General features: G+C 50.2%; 1 protein-coding gene across 1 annotated transcript; it reads right to left on the reverse strand.

Annotated features, from left to right (window-relative positions):
- Positions 1-271: 271 nt before the first annotated feature.
- On the reverse strand, positions 272-5,775 carry LOC147119871 (uncharacterized). The gene is made up of 2 exons (XM_085985286.1): positions 5,238-5,775; positions 272-1,314 (listed from the first exon to the last, which is right to left on the reverse strand). The coding sequence occupies exon 2, from the start codon at positions 1,217-1,219 to the stop codon at positions 374-376; it is 846 nt and encodes a 281-aa protein (XP_085841412.1). The 5' UTR covers positions 1,220-1,314; positions 5,238-5,775; the 3' UTR covers positions 272-373.
- Between the last annotated feature and the right edge of the window lie 14,390 nt (positions 5,776-20,165).

The raw sequence follows: 20,165 nt of genomic DNA on the forward strand, positions 1-20,165 counted from the left end.
GATTGGCAGAAGAATCAAAAGTGACATGGGGAAAAACTTTTTACACAGTGAGTGGTTAGGATCGGGAATGCACTGCCTGAAAGGGTGGTGGAGACAGATTCAATCGTGGCTTTCAAAAGGGAACTGGATGAGTACCTGAAGGACAAAAATTTGCAGGGCTACGAGGGAAGGGTGGGGGAGTGGGACTAGCTGAAGTGTTCTTGCACAGAGCCAACACGGGCTCAATGGGCCGAATGGCCACATTCTGTGCTGTAACCATTCTATGAACACGTTAAACCTTCATAGAGTAATTACCAGTCATTTTTAGACTGGGAACTTAACCCTGCCGTTTCACTTTCAGTCAGGAACAGATCGCAGTTTGACACCTGGTGTCTCAGCAGGTCGGATGACTGAGTGAATCCCTTCCCACACACGGAGCAGGTAACGGCCTCTCCCTAATGTGAACTCGCTGGTGTTTCAGCAGGTGGGATGAACACATGAATCCCTTCCCACACTCAGAGCAGGTGAACGGTCTCTCCCCAGTGTGAACTCGCTGGTGTATCAGCAGGTGGGATGACCGAGTGAATCCCTTCCCACACTCAGAGCAGTTGAACGGTCTCTCCCCAGTGTGAATTCGCTGGTGTATCAGCAGGTGGGAAGACTGAGTGAATCCCTTCCCACACTCGGAGCAGGTGAACGGCCTCTCCCCGGTGTGAACTCGCTGGTGTGTCAGAAGGTCGGATGAACACACGAATCCCTTCCCACACTCAGAGCAGGTGAACGGTCTCTCCCCGGTGTGAATTCGCTGGTGTATCAGCAGGTTGGATGAACGAGTGAATCCCTTCCCACACTTGGAGCAGGTAAACGGCCTCTCCCCAGTGTGAGTGCGTTGGTGTACAGTGAGGTGAGACGATCGCCTGAACCCAGTCCCGCAGTAAGAGCACTTGAACGGTCTCTCGTCAGTGTGAACACATTGATGGTGTGTCAGTTCCCTGGAGCTTTTATAGCTCTTCCTGCAGTCCTGACATTCAACAGGTCTCTCGTCAGTGTGAACTCGGCAGTGCTGCAGCAGGTTGCATGACTGAGTGAATCCCTTCCCACACACAGTGCAGGCGAACGGCCTCTCCCCAGTGTGATTGCGCTTGTGTCTCGACAGGCCAGAGGATCGGCGGAAGCCTCGTCCACACACAGAACACGTGTACGGTTTCTCCCCACTCTGAACGGTGCTTTCTGCTTCCATGTTCAAAAGGTCCTGATGAATCGAGTGACTCTGTCAGATCTTGAAGTGATGTTTGGTTTGAGTTTCCCGTCTGCAAATCCTCCCCTTCGAACACCCTGCAAAATGAATTTAAAACAGGAAAAAGGGAGAGTGAGAGAGAACCCACAAAAACACAAAGGCAGGTTGTGAAATTGAGCTGAATGAATCTGGGAATTTCTGGGGCCAGTACTAGAAAAAAAGCAACCATGAAAGCTGCAGGATTGTCGTAAAAACCCAACTGGTTCACTAATGTCCTTCAGGGAAGGAAACCCGCCACCCGTTTTGGCCAACACAAGATTCTGGCCTCAATGGGAGGAGAGTCAGGTGGAAGGGGGAGGAGTGAAGGAGAGCGACTTTATACATCTGTAACGCGACTAGAACTTTGACATCACCTCCCAAACACGTGACCTCCACTACCTGGAAAGACAAGGGCAGCAGGTGCATGGGAACACCATCACCTCCCAGTTCCCCTCAAAGTCACACTCGACCCCGATTTGGACATATATCGCCGTTCCTACTCGATGTTGCCGCGGGCTCGGGGTCTGAGAACCGCACTCGGAGTGGCTGAGGGTTCCCGCCCCGAGACCGCGCGCGGGGAGCCCCCGCCCCGGGACCGCGCGCGGGGAGCCCCCGCCCCGGGACCGCGCGCGGGGAGCCCCCGCCCCGGGACCGCGCGCGGGGAGCCCCCGCCCCGGGACCGCGCGCGGGGAGCCCCCGCCCCGGGACCGCGCGCGGGGAGCCCCCGCCCCGGGACCGCGCGCGGGGAGCCCCCGCCCCGGGACCGCGCGCGGGGAGCCCCCGCCCCGGGACCGCGCGCGGGGATTCCAACCCTGGAAGTGTGCGAGGGGATTCCAACCCTGGGACTGTACGTGGGGATTCCAATCCTGGGACTGTACGTGGGGATTCCAACCCTGGGACTGTACGTGGGGATTCCAACCCTGGGACTGTACGTGGGGATTTCAAACCTGGGACTGTACGTGGGGATTCTAACCCTGGGACTGTACATGGGGATTTCAGCCCTGGGACTAGCCGTGGGGATTCCAACCCTGGGACTGTACATGGGGATTCTAACCCTAGGACTGTACATGGGGATTTCAAACCTGGGACTGTACATGGGGATTCTAACCCTGGGACTGTACATGGGGATTCCAACAATGCGACTATGCATTTGGATTCCAACCCTGGGACTGTATCTGGGGATTCAAACCCTGGGACTGTATCTGGGGATTCCAACCCTGGGACTACACATGGGGATTCCAACCCCGGAACTGTACCAGGGGATTCCAACCCCGGGACTGTACATGGGGATTCTAACCCTGGGACTGTACATGGGGATTCCAACCCCGGGACTGTACATGGGGATTCTAACCCCAGGACTGTACATGGGGATTTCAAACCTGGGACTGTACATGGGAATTCTAACCCTGAGACTGTACATGGGGAATCTAACCCTGAGACTGTACATGGGGATTCTAACCCTGGGACTGTACATGGGGATTCCAACCATGCGACTGTACATTTGGATTCCAACCCTGGGACTGTATATGGGGATTCCAGCCCTGGGACTGTACATGGCGATTCCAACCCTGGGACTGTACATGGGGATTCCAGCCCTGGGACTGTACATGGGGATTGCAACCCTGGGACTGTACATGGGAATTCCAACCCCGGGACTGTACATGGCGATTCCAACCCTGGGACTGTACATGGGGATTCCAACCCTGGGACTGTACATGGCGATTCCAACCCTGGGACTGTACATGGCGCTTCCAGCCCCAGAACTGTACATGCGGATTCTAACCCCGGGACTGTACATGGGGATTCCAACCCTGGGACTGTACATGGGTATTCCAACCCTGGGACTGTACATGGGTATTCTAACCCTGGGACTGTACATGGGGATTCCAACCCTGGGACCGTACATGGGGATTCCAACCCTGGGACCGTACATGGGGATTCCAACCCTGGGACCGTACATGGGGATTCCAACCCTGGGACTGTACATGGGGATTCCAGCCCTGGGACTAGCCATTGAGATTGCAACCCAGGGACTGTACATGAGGATTCCAACCGTGGGAATGTACATGGGGTTTCCAACCCTAGGACTGTACATGGGGATTCCAAACCTGGGACTGTACATGGGGATTCCAACCCTGGGACTGTACATGGGGATTCCAACCCTCGGACTGTACATGAGAATACTAACCCTGGGACTGTACATGGGGATTCCAACCCTGGGACTGTACATGGGGATTCCAACCCTGGGAACGTACATGGGGATTCCAACCCTGGGAACGTACATGGGGATTCCAACCCTGGGAACGTACATGGGGATTCCAACCCTGGGAACGTACATGGGGATTCCAACCCTGGGACCGTACATGGGGATTCCAACCCTGGGACCGTACATGGGGATTCCAACCCTGAGACCGTACATGGGGAATCCAACCCTGAGACTGTACATGAGGAATCCAACCCTGAGACTGTACATGAGGATTTCAATCCTGGGGCTGTACATGGGGATTCCAGCCCTGGGACTAGCCATTGGGATTCCAACCCAGGGACTGTACATGAGGATTCCAACCGTGGGAATGTACATGGGGTTTCCAACCCTAGGACTGTACATGGGGATTCCAAACCTGGGACTGTACATGGGGATTATAACCCTGAGACTGTACATGGGGATTGCAAACCTGGGACTGTACATGGGGATTCCAACCCTGTGACTGCAGATGGGGATTCTAACCCTGGGACTGTACATGGGGATTGCAACCCTGGGACTGTACATGGGGATTGCAACCCTGGGACTGTACATGGGGATTGCAACCCTGGGACTGTACATGGGGATTCCAACCCTGGGACTGTACATGGGCATTCCAACCCTGGGACTGTACATGGAGATTCCAACCCTGGGACTGTACATGGGGATTCTAACCCTGGGACTGTACATGGGGATTCCAACCCTGAGACTGTACATGGGGATTCCAACCCTGGGACTGTACATGGGGATTCCAACCCTGGGACTGTACATGGGGATTCTACGCCTGGGGCTGTACATGGGGATTTCAACACTGGGACTGTGCACGGGGATTCCAACCCTGGGACTGTGCACGGGGATTCCAACCCTGGGACTGTGCACGGGGATTCCAACCCTGGGACTGTGCACGGGGGTTCCAATCCTGAGACTGTACATGGGGATTCCAGTTCTGGGACTAGCCATGGGGATTCCAGCCCTGGGACTGTACGTGGGACATTCTAGCCCTGGGACTGTACGTGGGACATTCTAGCCCTGGGACTGTACGTGGGGATTCCAACCCTGGGACTATACATGGGATTCCAACCCTGAGACTGTACATTGGGATTCCAGCCCTGGGACTGTACATGGGGACTCTACCCCTGGGACTGTACATGGAGATTCCAACCCTGGAACTGTACATGGGGATTCCAACCCTGGGACTGTACAGGGGGATTCCAACCCTGGGACCGTACATGGGGATTCCAACCCTGGGACTGTACATGGGGATTCCAATCCTGGGACTGTACATGGGGCTTCCAGCCCTGGGACTGTACTTGGGGATTCTAATCTGGGACTGTACATGGGGATTCCAACCCTGGGACTGTACTTGGGGATTCCAGCCCTGGGACTGTACTTGGGGATTCTAATCTGGGACTGTACATGGGGATTCCAAACCTGGGACTGTACTTGGGGATACCAACCCTGGGACTGTACATGGGAATTCTAACCCTGGGACTGTACATGGGGATTCCAACCCTGGGACTGTAAAAGGGGGGCCATTGTGTGGGATGTTATCCGTTTGACCTGCTTTTCCCAGCGCCTTCAGGAGAGATGGTGAGAAACCCTAAGTGTGGAGAGTCTGAATCAAATAACTGAGTCAGACACATACTCCCCGGGCACTAGGACCCGGTTCGGAAGAGACACTGAAGCCCGCCCACTCTCTGTTCGTGCCCAAAATGTCTGCGCATGCGCTTTGCTACTCACTGCATCAAGATGGCGGCCGTTATCCTGGATTTGTGACCGGGAGAAGCCCCGAAGCTGCAAACGCGGGACCTTCAGGTTTTTATTCGCGGCTTCCGTCCTACACCAGTTGTTTATGAAGCCTCTCCGCCCACCTGCCGGTAAATTACTCCGCTCTGTCCATTCGCTTCTCAGTAATTTATCAGGACCTAATTGGCACACTGTCTTCCGCGATGAAACGCACCGCGCATGCTCCAAAGCCAGGGGGATCCGCGCCTGCGCACTGGGCACCTGTAGTCTGGGTGCGGCACCTTCTCCCCCGCGGGGAATGCTGGGTAAAAACCCCACCTTTGAAAGGCCACGTTCGTGAATAGAACAGGATTTACTGGGATTACATTGCGCTTTGAACCATGTTCATTCTAGCAGTTAGAGTGTGTTTTTTGCTGATCATTATAACCCCTATACCTGGGCTGGAGATTAATATTCTGTATAAATATTTAATAAATCAGCTTTGTTTCAAACACTATTGAATAACAACAGAAAATGCTGGAAATACACAGCAGGTCAGGCAGCATCCGTGGAGAAAGAAACAGAGTTAACGTTTCAGGTCTGTGGCCCTTCGTCAAAACTGGAAAAAGTTAGAGATGTAACAGATTTTAAGGGGTCGATTGGACTTATACTCAGTGGAGTTTAGAAGAATGAGAGGGGATCTCATTGAAACTTATATAATTCTAACAGAACTAGACAGACTAGATGCAGGAAAGATGTTCCTGATGGCGGGGGAGTCCAGAACCAGGGATCACAGTCTAATGATAAGGGGTAAGCCAATTAGGACAGAGACAAGGAGGAATTTCTTCACCCAGAGAGTGGTGAACCTGTGGAATTCTCCACCACAGAAGGCAGTTGAGGCCAATTCATTAAATATATTCAAGAAGGAGTTAGATATATTTCTTAAGGCTAAAGGGATCAAGGGATATGGGGAGAAGGCAGGGACAGGGTACTGAATTTGGATGATCAGCCATGATCTCATTGAATGGCGGAGCAGGCTCGAGGGGCTGAATGGCCTACTCCTGCTCCGAGCTTCTATGTTTCTATGTAAGCAGGGGAGGGGGTGGGGAGGAAAGAATAAAAGGGACGGTCTGTGATTGGGTGGAAGGCAGGAGTGATTAAACGTTACTAATGGGGATGGCAGAATCATCAACAGCTGCTGCCTGAAAAAATAGGGGCAGAGGTTATAGTCTGAAACTGTTGAACTCAGTGTTGAACCACTGCTCTCGCCACATCCTGAGATCCACGCTCAATGCCATGCGCCGCCACATGAACACTCTCGACCTCTCTCTTCAGCAGCACCGACTCACTCTATCTCAGAGCTGTCCTGGTCCACAGTTCCATTTCATCCTTCGCCTCATCTGGTGCTTGAATATGAAACTTTTTTTCTTCCTTTCAGCTGTCAAGGATCGCAGGCTTCAACAACTCTTGGACACCAACGCCCCTCCGGAACCTTCTTCCCCTTCACTTTCTTCTGACACCATCCCTTCTTCCAATCTCACCCTCTGCCGTGTTTTCACTATCCGCTCTGACCTTCCCCTCTCTGACGCCGAACGATAAGTCCTCAGCAAAGGCCTGAGCTTCATCCCCTTATGCCCCCACCTCAATGAACTTCGAGCTCGGCATGACGCTGAGCTCTTTTTCCATCGCCTTTGTCTCACTCCCCACTTCTTTGGCCAGGAGTCTTCCCTCTGCACAGCGGAACCTTTCTCCCGCTTTCAGAATTCACCTCTACCTTCTCTAGATCTTCTCATTGGGAACTGCTGGCATGACATCAGCCGTCTCAATTTCTCTGCTCCCCTCACTCATTCCAACCGACCTCCCTCTGAACTTGCAGCATTCCGTTCTCGCCGATCCAACCCTAACATTGTCATTAAACCTGCTGACAAGGGTGGCACTGTTGTTGTTTGGCGAATCGGCCTCTACTGTGTGGAGGCTGAACGCCAACTCTGACATCTACTCCTACCTCCCCCTGGACCATGACCCCACTACCAAAGATCAAGCCATTGTTTCCAAGACTGTCACTGACCTCATCTCCTCTGGAGATCTTCCCTCCATGGCCGCCAACCTCATAGTCCCCCAACCCCGCACAGCCCGCTTCTACCTCCTTCCCAAGATCCACAAACCGGGCTGCCCTGGTAGATGCATTGTTTCAGCCTGTTCTTGCCCCACGGAACTGATTTCTTCCTATCTCGACTCTATTTTTGCTCCCCTTGTCCAGGCTCTTCCCACCTACATTTGCGACTCTTCCGATGCCCGCCGCCATCTGAATAGTTTCCGGTTTTCTGGCCCCAACCGTCTCCTTTTCACTATGTATGTCAAATCCCTATACACCTCCATCCCCCACCAGGATGGCCTGAGGGCGCTCTGCTTCTTCCATGAACAGAGGCCCAACCAGTCCCCATCCACCACTACCCTCCTCCGCCTGGCTGAAATTGTTCTCACATTGAACAACTTCTCCTTTGACGCCACTCACTTCCTCCAAATTAAAGGTGTTGCTATGGGAACCTGCATGGGCCCTAGCTATGCCTGCCTTTTCATGGGATAAGTGGAACTTTCTTTGTTCCAGTCCTAATCAGGTCTCCTCCCTCACCTCTTTTTCTGGTACATTGATGACTGTATTGGTGCTGTTTCTGGCTCTCACCCTGAAATAGAAAATGTCATTCACTTTGCTTCCAATTTCCACCCTTCACTCGCCTTCACATGGTCCAAGTCTGACTCTTCCCTTCCATTCCTCGACTTCATTATCTCCATTTCTGAGGATAGGCTAACGACAAACATCCGCTATAAGCCCACAGCTAACTGGACTACACTTCCTCCCACACCATTTTCTGTAAGGACTCTATTCCATTCTCCGTCTCCGCCGCATCTGTTCTGACGGTGCCACCTTCCATACTAGTGCTTCCGATATGCCTTCCTTTTTCTTCAACTGAGGATTCCCCTCTACCATGGTTGACATGGCCCTCAACTGTATCCGTCCATTTCCAGCACTTCTGCTCTCACCCCATCCCCTCCCTCCCAGAACCACAATAGTGTTCCCCTTGTCCTCAGTTTCACCCTACCAGCCTCCACATTTAACGGATCATCCTCAGCCATTTCCACCACCTCTAGCGTGATCCCACCAGCAAACGCATCTTCCCCTCACCTCCCCTTTCAGCTTTCCGAAGGGACCGCTCCCTCCGCAGCTCCCTGGTCCACTCCTCAATCACCCCCAACAGCCCTTCCCCTCCCCACAGTACCTTCCCGTGCAAGCGCAGGAGATACAACACCTGCCCTTTTACCTCTTCCCTTCCCACTGTCCAGGGCCCCAAACACCCTTCCAGGTGAAACAGCGATTTACATGTACTTGCAATTTAGTATACTGTATTCGCTGCTCACGATGCGATCTCCTCTACACTGGGGAGACCAAACGCAGATTGGGTGACCACTTTGCGGAACATTTCTGTTCAGTCCATAAGGGTGACCCTGAGCGTCCAGTCGCCTGTCACTTTAACTCTCCGCTCCACTCCCACTCTGACCTCTCTGACCTCGGTCTCTTACACTGTTCCAAAGAAGCTCAATGTAAGCTCGAGGAACAGCACCTCATCTTTTGTTTAGACACATTACAGCCTTCTGGACTCAACATTGAGTTCAACAGTTTCAGACTATAACCTCTGCCCCAATTTTTTCAGGCAGCAGTTGTTGCTGATTCTGCCATCCCCATTTGTAACATTTCACCACTCCTGCTTTCCACCCAATCACAGACCGTCCCTTTTGTTCTTTCCTCCCCTCCCCCTTCCCCTGCCTCTGCACCTGCTTAAAATCTGTTACATCTCTAACTTTTTCCAGTTCTGACAAAGGGTCACAGACCTGAAACGTTAACTCTGTTTCTCTCTGCACGGATGCTGCCTGACCTGCTGAGTATTTCCAGCATTTTCTGTCGTTATTTCAGATTTCCAGCATCCACAGTATTTTGCGGTTGTACAGTGTATTGAATATTTGATTTCTCCATGATAAGAGGAGACACAGTGATGTTCTGTTACTGACTGTTCCATTTTGGGGCATTTCTTACTCTAGATTATAACGATTCTCACCTAGTTCACTTTCTACCACATCTAACCCCAAGCTTGTTCCGTTTGAGTACATGGCTTGTGGGTGTTATAGACTGAACTGCAGTGTCCACCCCTTTATAGAACTATCCTGCATAAGATTTGAAATCCGTTATTTTCTGTATCACTTAACCCTTTTTGGATCTGATTTAGTAAAAACTCCTCCACACATATTGCATGTGATCGCCTTTGAAATGTTCTGATCTTTGTAATTATCATTGCTGATTTTGATGGTCTCTTTGATTTAATCTCATGTTACTAACATACCTTGCACTATTTCTTTATGCGAGATAATTGTTTCAAATACTTCCTTTATCGGGTCTTTAGCTCCTCCATTGATCCCTGTTAGTAATCCTTGGTTAGGGTTTAGGGGCTGGGGTTCGGCTTAGGATGTTAGTCTATGAGACAGTGATTAGGGATAGAAACCACTATTGACAACGCCAGTGTCACTAGCCATGTTCTCTTTCATTTCATGGTGTTTTATCCTCAGATGAGTCAGAAAACAGCCTCATGAATTGTTCATTCAATTAAACTTCTTTCTGGCCCAAGCCTGATTTCCTCCCTTCTTTCACATCTCTACATTTGCCGCAAAAAAACACATCAGGGTCATTAGACTTTGGACAGGAAAAGGTGGATCCAGGTGTTGTTGTGGTTACATCCAATCATCAGCCTGCCTGAAAAGGTCTTGTGAGAATAACCTGTCACCAGGCCCCACCAGTCGCCATCTGATTCCACCGTCATATCTTCATCCATTACCTGCCCTTCACCCTCACGTAGAAACATAGAAGATAGGAGCAGGAGTAGGCCATTCGGCCCTTCGGGCCTGTTCCACCATTTAATGAGATCATGGCTGATCATCCAAATTCAGTACCCTGTCCCTGCTTTCTCTCCATATCCCTTGATCCCTTTAGCCTTAAGAAATATATCTAACTCCTTCTTGAATATATTTAATGAATTGGAGCTGATTTCACCTCCATGACCATCCCATACTGAGGATTTCTGATTCACATTTTATCGACTCAGTGTAAGTGGTCCCTGTATTTGGTGTCTCAGAGTAAGTGGTCCCTGTATTTGGTGTCAGTGTAAGTGGTCCCTGAATTTGGTGTCTCAATGTAAGTTGTCGCGGAATCTGGTGTCTCCGTGTAAGTGGTCCCTTTACAGAATAGGTTCCCCAGGCCCCGCCCCCATACAGAGCGGGTTCCCCAGGCCCCGCCCCCACACAGGGCGGTTTCCCCAGGCCCCGCCCCCACACAGGGTGTGTTCCTCAGGCCCCACCCCCACACAGGGTGGGTTCCCCAGGCCCCGCCCCCCACACAGGGTGGGTTCCCCAGGCCCCGCCCCCCACACAGGGTGGGTTCCCCAGGCTCCGCCTCCACACAGGGTGGGTTCCCCAGGCCCCGACCCCACACAGAGCGGGTTCCCCAGGCTCCGCCTCCACACAGGGTGGGTTCCCCAGGCTCCGCCCCCACACAGAGCAGGTTCCCCAGGCTCCGCCCCCACACAGGGTGGGTTCCCCAGGCCCCGCCCCCACACAGGGCGTGTTCCTCAGGCCCCACCCCCACACAGGGTGGGTTCCCCAGGCCCCGCCCCCCACACAGAGCGGGTTCCCCAGGCTCCGCCCCCACACAGGGTGGGTTCCCCAGGCCCCGCCCCCACACAGGGTGTGTTCCTCAGGCCCCACCCCCACACAGGGTGGGTTCCCCAGGCCCCGCCCCCCACACAGGGTGGGTTCCCCAGGCTCCGCCTCCACACAGAGCATGTTCCCCAGGCCCCGCCCCCACACAGAGCGGGTTCCCCAGGCTCCGCCCCCACACAGGGTGGGTTCCCCAGGCTCCGCCCCCACACAGGGTGGGTTCCCCAGTCCCAGCCCCCACAAAGAGCGTGTTCCCCAGGCCCCGCCCCCACAAAGAGCGAGATCTCCAGGCCCCGCCCCCACACAGAGCGGGTTCTCCAGGCCCCGCCCCCACACAGAGCGGGTTCCCGCTGGGTCAGGATATATTGGGCTGGATTTTCATTGAGGAGGCAGGTAGGAGGCGGGACTGTAACTTTCGGGGTTGTAATCCCGCCTCCATCGAGTTCTCGCCAACCCACGTGATTTTGACTTGATTGACCTTGTTGAGCCCGCCACCGGGCTCAGCAGGCCAATTAAGGGCCACCCGACAACAAGTGACGTCACAGATTGACATTTCATTTGTCAAGACCTTTTGACAGGTGAAATATCAGCGTTTCACAGTTGTTTGAAGCTGTCAAACACTGACAAACTGCACTCTAAGTTATGATAGCAAAATACTGTGGATGCTGGAAATCCAAAATAACAACAGAAAATGCTGGAAAAACTCAGCAGGCCAAGCAACATTTGTGGAGAGAGAAATAGAGTCAACGTTTTGGGTCGAAACCCTACTCCTTCCTTCCTCTCAGGATGATTTAGAGATCTCACTGGAACAGAAAGCTAAATGCTGCAATTTTTGACAGCTCACGGCCATTCTGCTTTCTGTGCCGGTGAGATGAGGGATTCCCGAGACCTGAAGGAAGGAAGGCTGTAAAGGTAAGTAAAACTTCTTTAAACACTTTAAACACACCAAACACACTTACCTCTGCACTCATGCGCCCATCACTCACCTGAACACCGGACATCTCGACCCCTGCAAGCCCTTCAGCTCGATGGCCTGCCTCACTAACTTGGCGTGGTTTGGAGCCGTCGGGAATCCTACACTTCAAGAATGAAAATAGGGATTAGGTTAACAGGCAGTTAATTGGCACTAATCCCCTTCCCGCCTCGGGGAGGCGGGTCCCAGTGCAGGTCGGGTACCCGCCTCCTTTGAAACGCCATGGAGGCGGGATGGGTTGGTGCCCCCCGATTTTGGGATTTTAACCCCCCACACGCCTCCAATCCCGCCTCCACGGCCCATTAAAAATCCTGCCCAAAGAGACCGTGCGCTGTTCCTCCTCCCATTGCTTGGGGGAATGGGCCAGATATTTAAAGGGACAGGGACTCTCCTTTCTCTGCCTATTTATAGTTAAAGGGACAGACCCGTTTATCTTGGAGTGTCGACGGACTTCACTAACAGAGCTCCCATTAACAGTCGCTCCCTTCTGTACTGTACATTGATTGTAACCTGTCTGTTTCAGTGGCTTCAGCCTTTCTAAAATGCCTCACTATTATTGAAGATACATTTGACTTGTTTGTTTAATATTGAAAGTCTTCAGATTTTGGCAGTGTGACAAAGCTTTTGTTTAAAGGTGGAATAGCATTTGTTTCAAAATATTCTGTTCTCCCCCTCCCCCTTCCACTTTAAAACACTCTGCGCTACTGACAAGGAAGGTACCCAGTTCAATCCTTGATCTGGGCTGTTAGTTGATCTCGAACAAGGCAGCAGTTCAGGGGCTATAATTATCCTCAGTACCACTGGGCTAACTAAGCGTAAGAATCAGCCACTGCCCCTACTCTTGATGGAGAGCCAGTGACATCAACTGGGAAGTGTATGGATGTCCATTGAGGGCAGGATTGGACTGCTGTCACTGCTGACACTCACTGAGTCGGCTGATGGTGAGGCTCTAGAATCATCGAATCATAGACTCGTTAGAGCCCAGCAGGAGGCCCATCGAGCCCGTGCCGGTTCTCTGCAAGAGCACTTCAGCTAGTCCCACTCCCCCACCCTTTCCTCGTAGCCCTGCCAACATTTTTCCGTCAGGTACTTATCCAATTCCCTTTTGAAAGCCATGATTGAATCTGCCCCCACCACCTTTTCAGGCAGTGAATTCCAGATCGTAACCACTCGCTGCGTAAAAAAGTTTTGCCTCATGTCACCTTTGTTTCTTCTGCCAATCATCTTAAATCTGTGTCCTCTGGTTCTCGACCCTTCCGGCAATGGGAACAACTTCTCTCTATCTACTCTGTCTAGACCCCTCATGATGTTGAGCACCTCTATCAAATCTCCTCTCAACCTTCTCTGCTCCAAGGAGAACAACCCCAGCTTCTCTAGTCTATCCACGTAACTGAAGTCCCTCGTCCCTGGTACTATTTTTTCTGGAACAAATCTTTTCCACACTATTTTGAAGTCCTACATGTCCTTCCTAAAGTGCGGTGCCCAGAATTGGACACAATACTCCAGTTGAGCTCATAAGAACATTAGAAATAAGAGCAGGAGTAGGTCCCACGGTCCCTCGAGCCTGCTCCGCCATTCAATAAGATCATGGCTGATCATCGACCTCAACTCCACTTTCCCGCCCGATCTCCATATCCCTTGATTCCAGTAGAGTCCAAAAATCTCTCTCTCTCAGCCTTGAATATACTCAAAGACTCAGCATTCACAGCCCTCTGAGGCAGAGAATTCCATAGATTCACAACCCTCTGAGTGAAGAAATTCCTCCTCCTCTCGGTCTTAAATGGCCTACCCCTTATCCTGAGACTATGCCCCCTAGTTCTAGACTCTCCAGCCAGGGGAAACAACCTCTCAGCATCTACCCTGTCAATCCCCTTCAGAATCTTGAATGTTTCAATGAGATCATCTCTCATTATTCGAAACTCCAGAGAGGTCGGACCAGTGTTTTATAAAATTTCATCATAACTTCCTTGCTTTTCTACTCTAAGCCTCTATTTATGAAGCCCAGGATCCCGTATACTTTTATAACCACTTTCGCAACCTGCCCTGCCACCTTCAACGATTTGTGCACATAAACCCCCAGGTCTCTCTGTTCAGGCACCCCCTATAGAATTGTACCTTTAGTTTATATTGCCTCTCCTCGTTCTTCCTACCAAAATGTAGAGGTTAACTAATTGCACCCAGCCAGATTCAGTTCCTTCTGGAGAGAAGGGGAGACACAAAATCCCAGACGATTGTACCAAGATCTGACATATTAATTGGATTATCAGGACCTGAATATTATCGGCCTTTGGATATAGAAACATAGAAGATAGGAGCAGGAGTAGGCCATTCAGCCCCTCTAGCCTGCTCTGCCATTCAATGACATAATGGCTGATCATCCAAATTCAGTATCCTGTCCCTACCTTCTGCCCATATCCCTTGATCCCTTTAGCCTTAAGAAATATATCTAACTCCTTTTTTGAATATATTTAATGAATTGGCCTCCACTGCCCTCTGTGGTAGAGAATTCCACAGGTTCACCACTCTCTGGGTGAAGAAATTCCTCCTCATCTCTGTCCTAAATGGCTTACCCCTTATCCTTAGACTATGACCCCAGGTTCTGGACTCCCCGACCATCGGGAACATCCTTCCTGCATCTAATCTGTCTAGTCCTGTTAGAATTTTATAAGTTTCAATGAGATCCCCTCTCATTCTTCTAAACTCCAGCGAGTATAAGCCCAATCGACCCAATCTCTCCTCATACGTCATTTCTGCCATCCCAGGTATCAGTCTGGTGAATCTTTACTGCACTCCCTCCATGGCAAGAACATCCTTCCTCAGATAAGACGACCAAAACTGCGCACAGTACGCAAGACGTGGTCTCACCAAGGCCCTGTACAACTGCAGCAAGACATCCTTATTCCTGTACTCGAACCCTCTCGCTACGAAGGCCAACATACCATTTGCCTTCTTAACTGCCTGCTGCACCTGCATGCTTACCTTCAGCGACTGGTGCACAAGGACACCCAGGTCTCGTTGCACTTCCTCTTCTCCCAATCTATTGCCGCTCAGATAATAATCTGCCTTCCTGTTTTGCCACCAAAGTGGATAACCTCACATTTATCCACATTATACTGCATCTGCCATGCTTCTGCCCAATCACCCAACCTGTCGAAATCATACTGGAGTTTCTCAGCATCCTCCTCACAGCACACACGCCCACCCAGCTTTGTGTCATCTGCAAACTTGGAGATATTACATCTAGTTCCCTCGTCTAGATCATTTATATATATTGTGAATAGCTGGGGTCCTAGCACTGATCCCTGCGGTACCCCACTAGTCACTGCCTGCTACTCCGAACAAGACCTGTTTATTCCAAATCTTTGCTCCCTGTCTGCCAACCAGTTCTCTATCCATGTCAGTACCTTGCTCCCAATCCCATGTGCCTTAACTTTACACGCTAATCTCTTATGCGGGACCTTATCAAAAGCCTTCTGAAAGTCTAAATACACCACATCCACTGGTTCTCCCTTATCTATTCTACCAGTTACATCCTCAAAAAATTCCAGTAGATTAGACAAGCACGATTTACCTTTTGTAAATCCATGTTGACTTTGTCTGATCCTGTCACTGTTTTCCAAGTGCTCTGCTATTACATCTTTTATAATGGACGCTATCATTTTCCCCACTACCGATATCAGGCTTACCGGTCTGTAATTCCTCGTTTTCTGTCTACCACCTTTTTTGAACAGTGGGGTAACATTAGCTACCCTCCAATCCATGGGAACTGTTCCAGAATCTATCGAATTTTGGAAGATGACCAGCAATGCATCTACTATTTCTAGGGCCACATCCTTAAGTACCCTAGGATGCAGATTATCAGGCCCTGGTGATTTATCGGCCTTCAATCCCATCAATTTCCCTAACACCATTTCCCTACAAATACTGATTTCTTTTAGTTCCGCCCTCTCATTAGTCCCTATGTTCCCCGACATCTCTGGGAATTTATTTGTGTCCACCTTTGTGAAGACAGAACCAAAGTATGTATTGAATTGGTCTGCCATTTCTTTGTTCCCCATTATAAATTCCCCTGATTCTGACTGCAAGGGACCTACGCTTGACTTCACCAATCCCTTTCTTCTCTATCCCTTCATCTCTGTCTTTCCCTATCTCTATCTCTGTTCTATCCCTTTCCTTCTGTTCCTCTTTTTCTTCCCTCATCCATCTTTTAAAATCCTCCCTTCCCCGTCTCCTCCTGGCTGTCCTCTTTGGGGACCTCCCCACTTTGGTTTGGCCCCTGTCCTTCCCTTCCTCCCCCTTTCCTCCAGCAGTCTAATTTCTTATGTCCTGGCTTGTTACAATTATAGCAAATTAATTTTGTATCCGATGCTGGTCTGACAGCTCTTACATAGGAACATAGAAACATAGAAGATAGGAGCAGGAGAAGAACATTTGGCCCTTCAAGCCTGCTCCGCCATTCAATGAGATCATGGCTGATCATCCAAATTCAGTACCCTGTCCCTGCCTTCTCCCCATATCCCTTGATCCCTTTAGCCTTAAGAAATATATCCAACTCTTTTTTGAATATATTTAATGTATTGCCTCCACCGCCCTCTGCGGCAGAGAATTCCACAGGTTCACCACTCTCTGGGTGAAGAAATTCCTCCTCATTTCAGTCCTAAATGGCTTACCCCTTATCCTCAGACTATGACCCCTGGTTCTGGACTCCCCGGCCATCATAAACATCCTTCCTGCATCTAGTCTGTCCAGGCCTGACAGAATTTTATAGGTTTCGATGAGATCCCCTCTCAATCTTCTAAACTCCAGTGAGTATAAGCACAATCGGCACAATCTCTCCTCATACGTCATTCCTGCCATCCCAGGTATCAGCCTGGTGGATCTTCGCTGCACTCCTTCCATGGCAAGAACGTCCTTCCTCAGGTAAGGCGACCAAAACTGCACACAATACTCAAGGTGCGTTCTCACCAAGGCCCTGTGCAACTGTAGCAAGACATCCTTGTTCCTGTACTCGAACCCTCTTGCTACGAAGGCCAACATACCATTTGCCTTCTTAACCGCCTGCTGCACCTGCATGCTTACCTTCAGCGACTGGTGCACAAGAACACCCAGGTCTCTTTGCACTTCCTCGTCTCCCAATCTATTGCCATTCAAATAATAATCTGCCTTCCTGTTTTTGCCACCAAAGTGGATAACCTCACATTTATCCACATTATAGTGCATTTGCCATGTTTCTGCCCAATCACCCAACCTGTCCAAATCGTACTGGAGTTTCACGACATCCTCCTCACAGCTTACCCTCCCACCCAGCTTTGTGTCGTCTGCAAATTTGGAGATATTACATCCAATTCCCTCGTCCAGATCATTAATATATATTGTGAACAGCTGGGGTCCTAGGACCGATCCTTGCGGTACCCCACTAGTCACTGCCTGCCACTCGGAAAACGACCCGTTTATTCCAACTCTTTGCTTTCTGTCCGCCAACCAGTTCTCTATCCAAGTCAATACCTTGCCCCCAATCCCATGTGCCTTAATTTTGCACGCTAATCTCTTATGTGGGACCTTATCGAAAGCCTTCTGAAAGTCCAAATATACCACATCCACTGGTTCTCCCTTATCTATTATAGCAGTTACATCCTCAAAAAATTCCAGTAGATTAGTCAAGCATGATTTACCTTTTGTAAATCCATGTTGACTTTGTCCGATCCTGTCACTGCTTACCAAGTGCTCTGCTATTACATCTTTTATAATAGATTCTAGCATTTTCCCCACTACCGATGTCAGGCTTACCGGTCTATAATTCCCCGCTTTTTCTCTACCACCTTTTTTGAATAGTGGGGTAACATTAGCTACCCTCCAAACCATGGGTACTGTTCCAGAGTCTATCGAGTTCTGGAAGATGACCAGCAATGCATCTACTATTTCTCGGGCCACTTCCTTAAGTACCCTTGGATGTTGATTATCAGGCCCTGGGGATTAATCGGCCTTCAGTCCCATCAATTTTCCTAACACCATTTCCCTACAAACGCTGATTTCTTTCAGTTCCACCCTTTCATCAGGCCCTATGTTCCCCGGCATCTCTGGGAGGTTATTTGTGTCCTCCTTTGTGAAGACAGAACCAAAGTATGAATTTAGTTGGTCAGCCATTTCTTTGTTTCCCATTATAAATTCCCCTGATTCTGACTGCAAGGGACCTACGCTTGACTTCACCAATCTTTTTCTCTTCACATATCTATAAAAGCTTTTACAGTCAGTTTTTATGTTTCCTGCTAGCTTACTCTCATATTCTATTTTCCCTTTCTTAATTAATCCCTTTGTCCTCCTTTGTTGAATCCTAAACTGCTCCCAATCCTCAGGATTATTGCTTTTTCTGGCCAATTTATATGTCATCTCCTTGGATCTTATGCTATCCCTCATTTCCCTTGTTAGCCACGGTTGAGTCACCTTTTTTGTTTTATTTTTATGCCAAACTGGGATGAACAAATTCTGTAGCTCATCCATTCGGTCTTTGAATGTTTGCCATTGCCTATCCACCGTCAACCCTTTGTGTGCCATTCCCCAATCAGTCCTACCCAACTCGCTCCTCAGACCATCGTAGTTTCCTTTATTTAAATTGAGGACCCTAGTCTCTGAGTCAACTACTTCATTCTCCATCTTAATGAAGAATTCGATCATATTATGATCGCTCCGACCCAAGGGGCCTCGTACAACAAGATTGCTAATTAATCCTTTCTCGTTACATAATACCCAGTCTAAGATGGCCTGATCTCTGGTTGGTTCCTCGACATATTGGTCCAGGAAACCATCCCGTAAACACTCCAGGAATTCCTCCTCCACAGTATTGTTACTGTTGTGTATGTCCCTTTAAGGGAATAACTGGTCTCAGACTGCAGTACCGGCAGTGACCATCCCTGTATAAAAGGCCCTGGCAGGCTTCTGTAGTTTCAGTTTCCAGATTGTCTCCATTCAGTAAAGACTTGGTAAACCAACTCCTGCATTCCGTGTCTCCATTAACACTCGGATTTAATACTGGCGACGAGTAAGAAACGAACTTACCTGCAACTCGGCAGCACCTCAGACGACGTTATTGAAGGTCGAAGCCAGAAAAGAAAAAAAAAAAATAATCCAAAGAAACTCGAGAAACGGGCGTCGACCGTGGTCAACCGCCCTCCAAATCATTGGATTGAAAACTTGCAGGGGAGACTGTCAAGAGCCAGGCTTGGTTCCCCAGTCTGTGGTTTCCCAGCTAATTGGGCTGGTAACAGGTAGTGCACTGATCCTTCCTGGGCTGCGGCGGGCTAGAGCTCGATCGGGTGGCTCTGCAACGGGGCCGGGCAGCGAGTCGGGAAGCAAAGAGAGAGAGAGAGAGGGTGGAGCACACAGGGCGCGGCCGGTGCTTCGCAGCCGGGCAGCGTTCGGACCTAAGAAGAGGGAGGGAAGTGTCCCAGAGGGTCCGCTCCATGACGGGAACGGTTAAAAATAAAAATACCGCGGAGAGCGGCGTTGACAGCAGTGGCAGCGGTGGGAAAGCGCGGGAGGCGCCATCTTAACTCGGCGGGGAAGAAGGAAAAGCGCGGGAGGCGCCATTTTGATCCATCGGGGACAGAGGAAAAGCGTGGGAGACGCCATCTTAGATTTTCAAGATGCCAAAGACTGGCGATATCACTGCCTTCGATAAAGCATTAGAAGACTGGACCACGTATGTGGAAATAGTCGAGGTATATTGCAAGGCAAACGAAATAGCCGAGGTGAAAAAGGCATCGGTATTGCTAAATTTAATGGGCGCAAGAATGTACGGCCTATTGCGGGACCTGATTACTCCAGCCAAACTGAAGGCGAAGAGTTTTAATGAAATTGTTGCTATCCTACAGGAACACCTAAATCCTACACCGCTGCTGATAGCAGAAAGATTTAAATTCCACAGGAGAAATCAGCATAAAAATGAGAGCAATGCTGATTACCTTACGGAACTACGCAAGCTATCAAAGCATTGCCAGTTCGGAGCAGGACTGGCAGATACCTTACAGGACAAATTTGTCTGTGGACTCCTGAGTGAAGGAACCCAGAAGAGGTTACTCTCAGAGAAAGAGCTGATGCTAGATAAGGCTTTCAGCATGGCAGTATCGTACGAAGCAGCAGCAAGGGGAGCTGTGGAAATACAACAAAAGACACAGGAACATGGCACTCACAAAATGACATGGGGATTTGCAAAA

The sequence above is a fragment of the Somniosus microcephalus genome, chromosome 4, assembly GCF_052327205.1.
Source record: "Somniosus microcephalus isolate GS21.2 chromosome 4, FLI_Smic_1.0, whole genome shotgun sequence".
Taxonomy (NCBI): domain Eukaryota; kingdom Metazoa; phylum Chordata; class Chondrichthyes; order Squaliformes; family Somniosidae; genus Somniosus; species Somniosus microcephalus.

Coding starts and splice junctions, on each gene's coding strand:
- LOC147119871 (XM_085985286.1), bottom strand. CDS start 1,219: ATGGAAGCAGAAAGCACCGTTCAGAGTGGGGAGAAACCGTACACGTGT.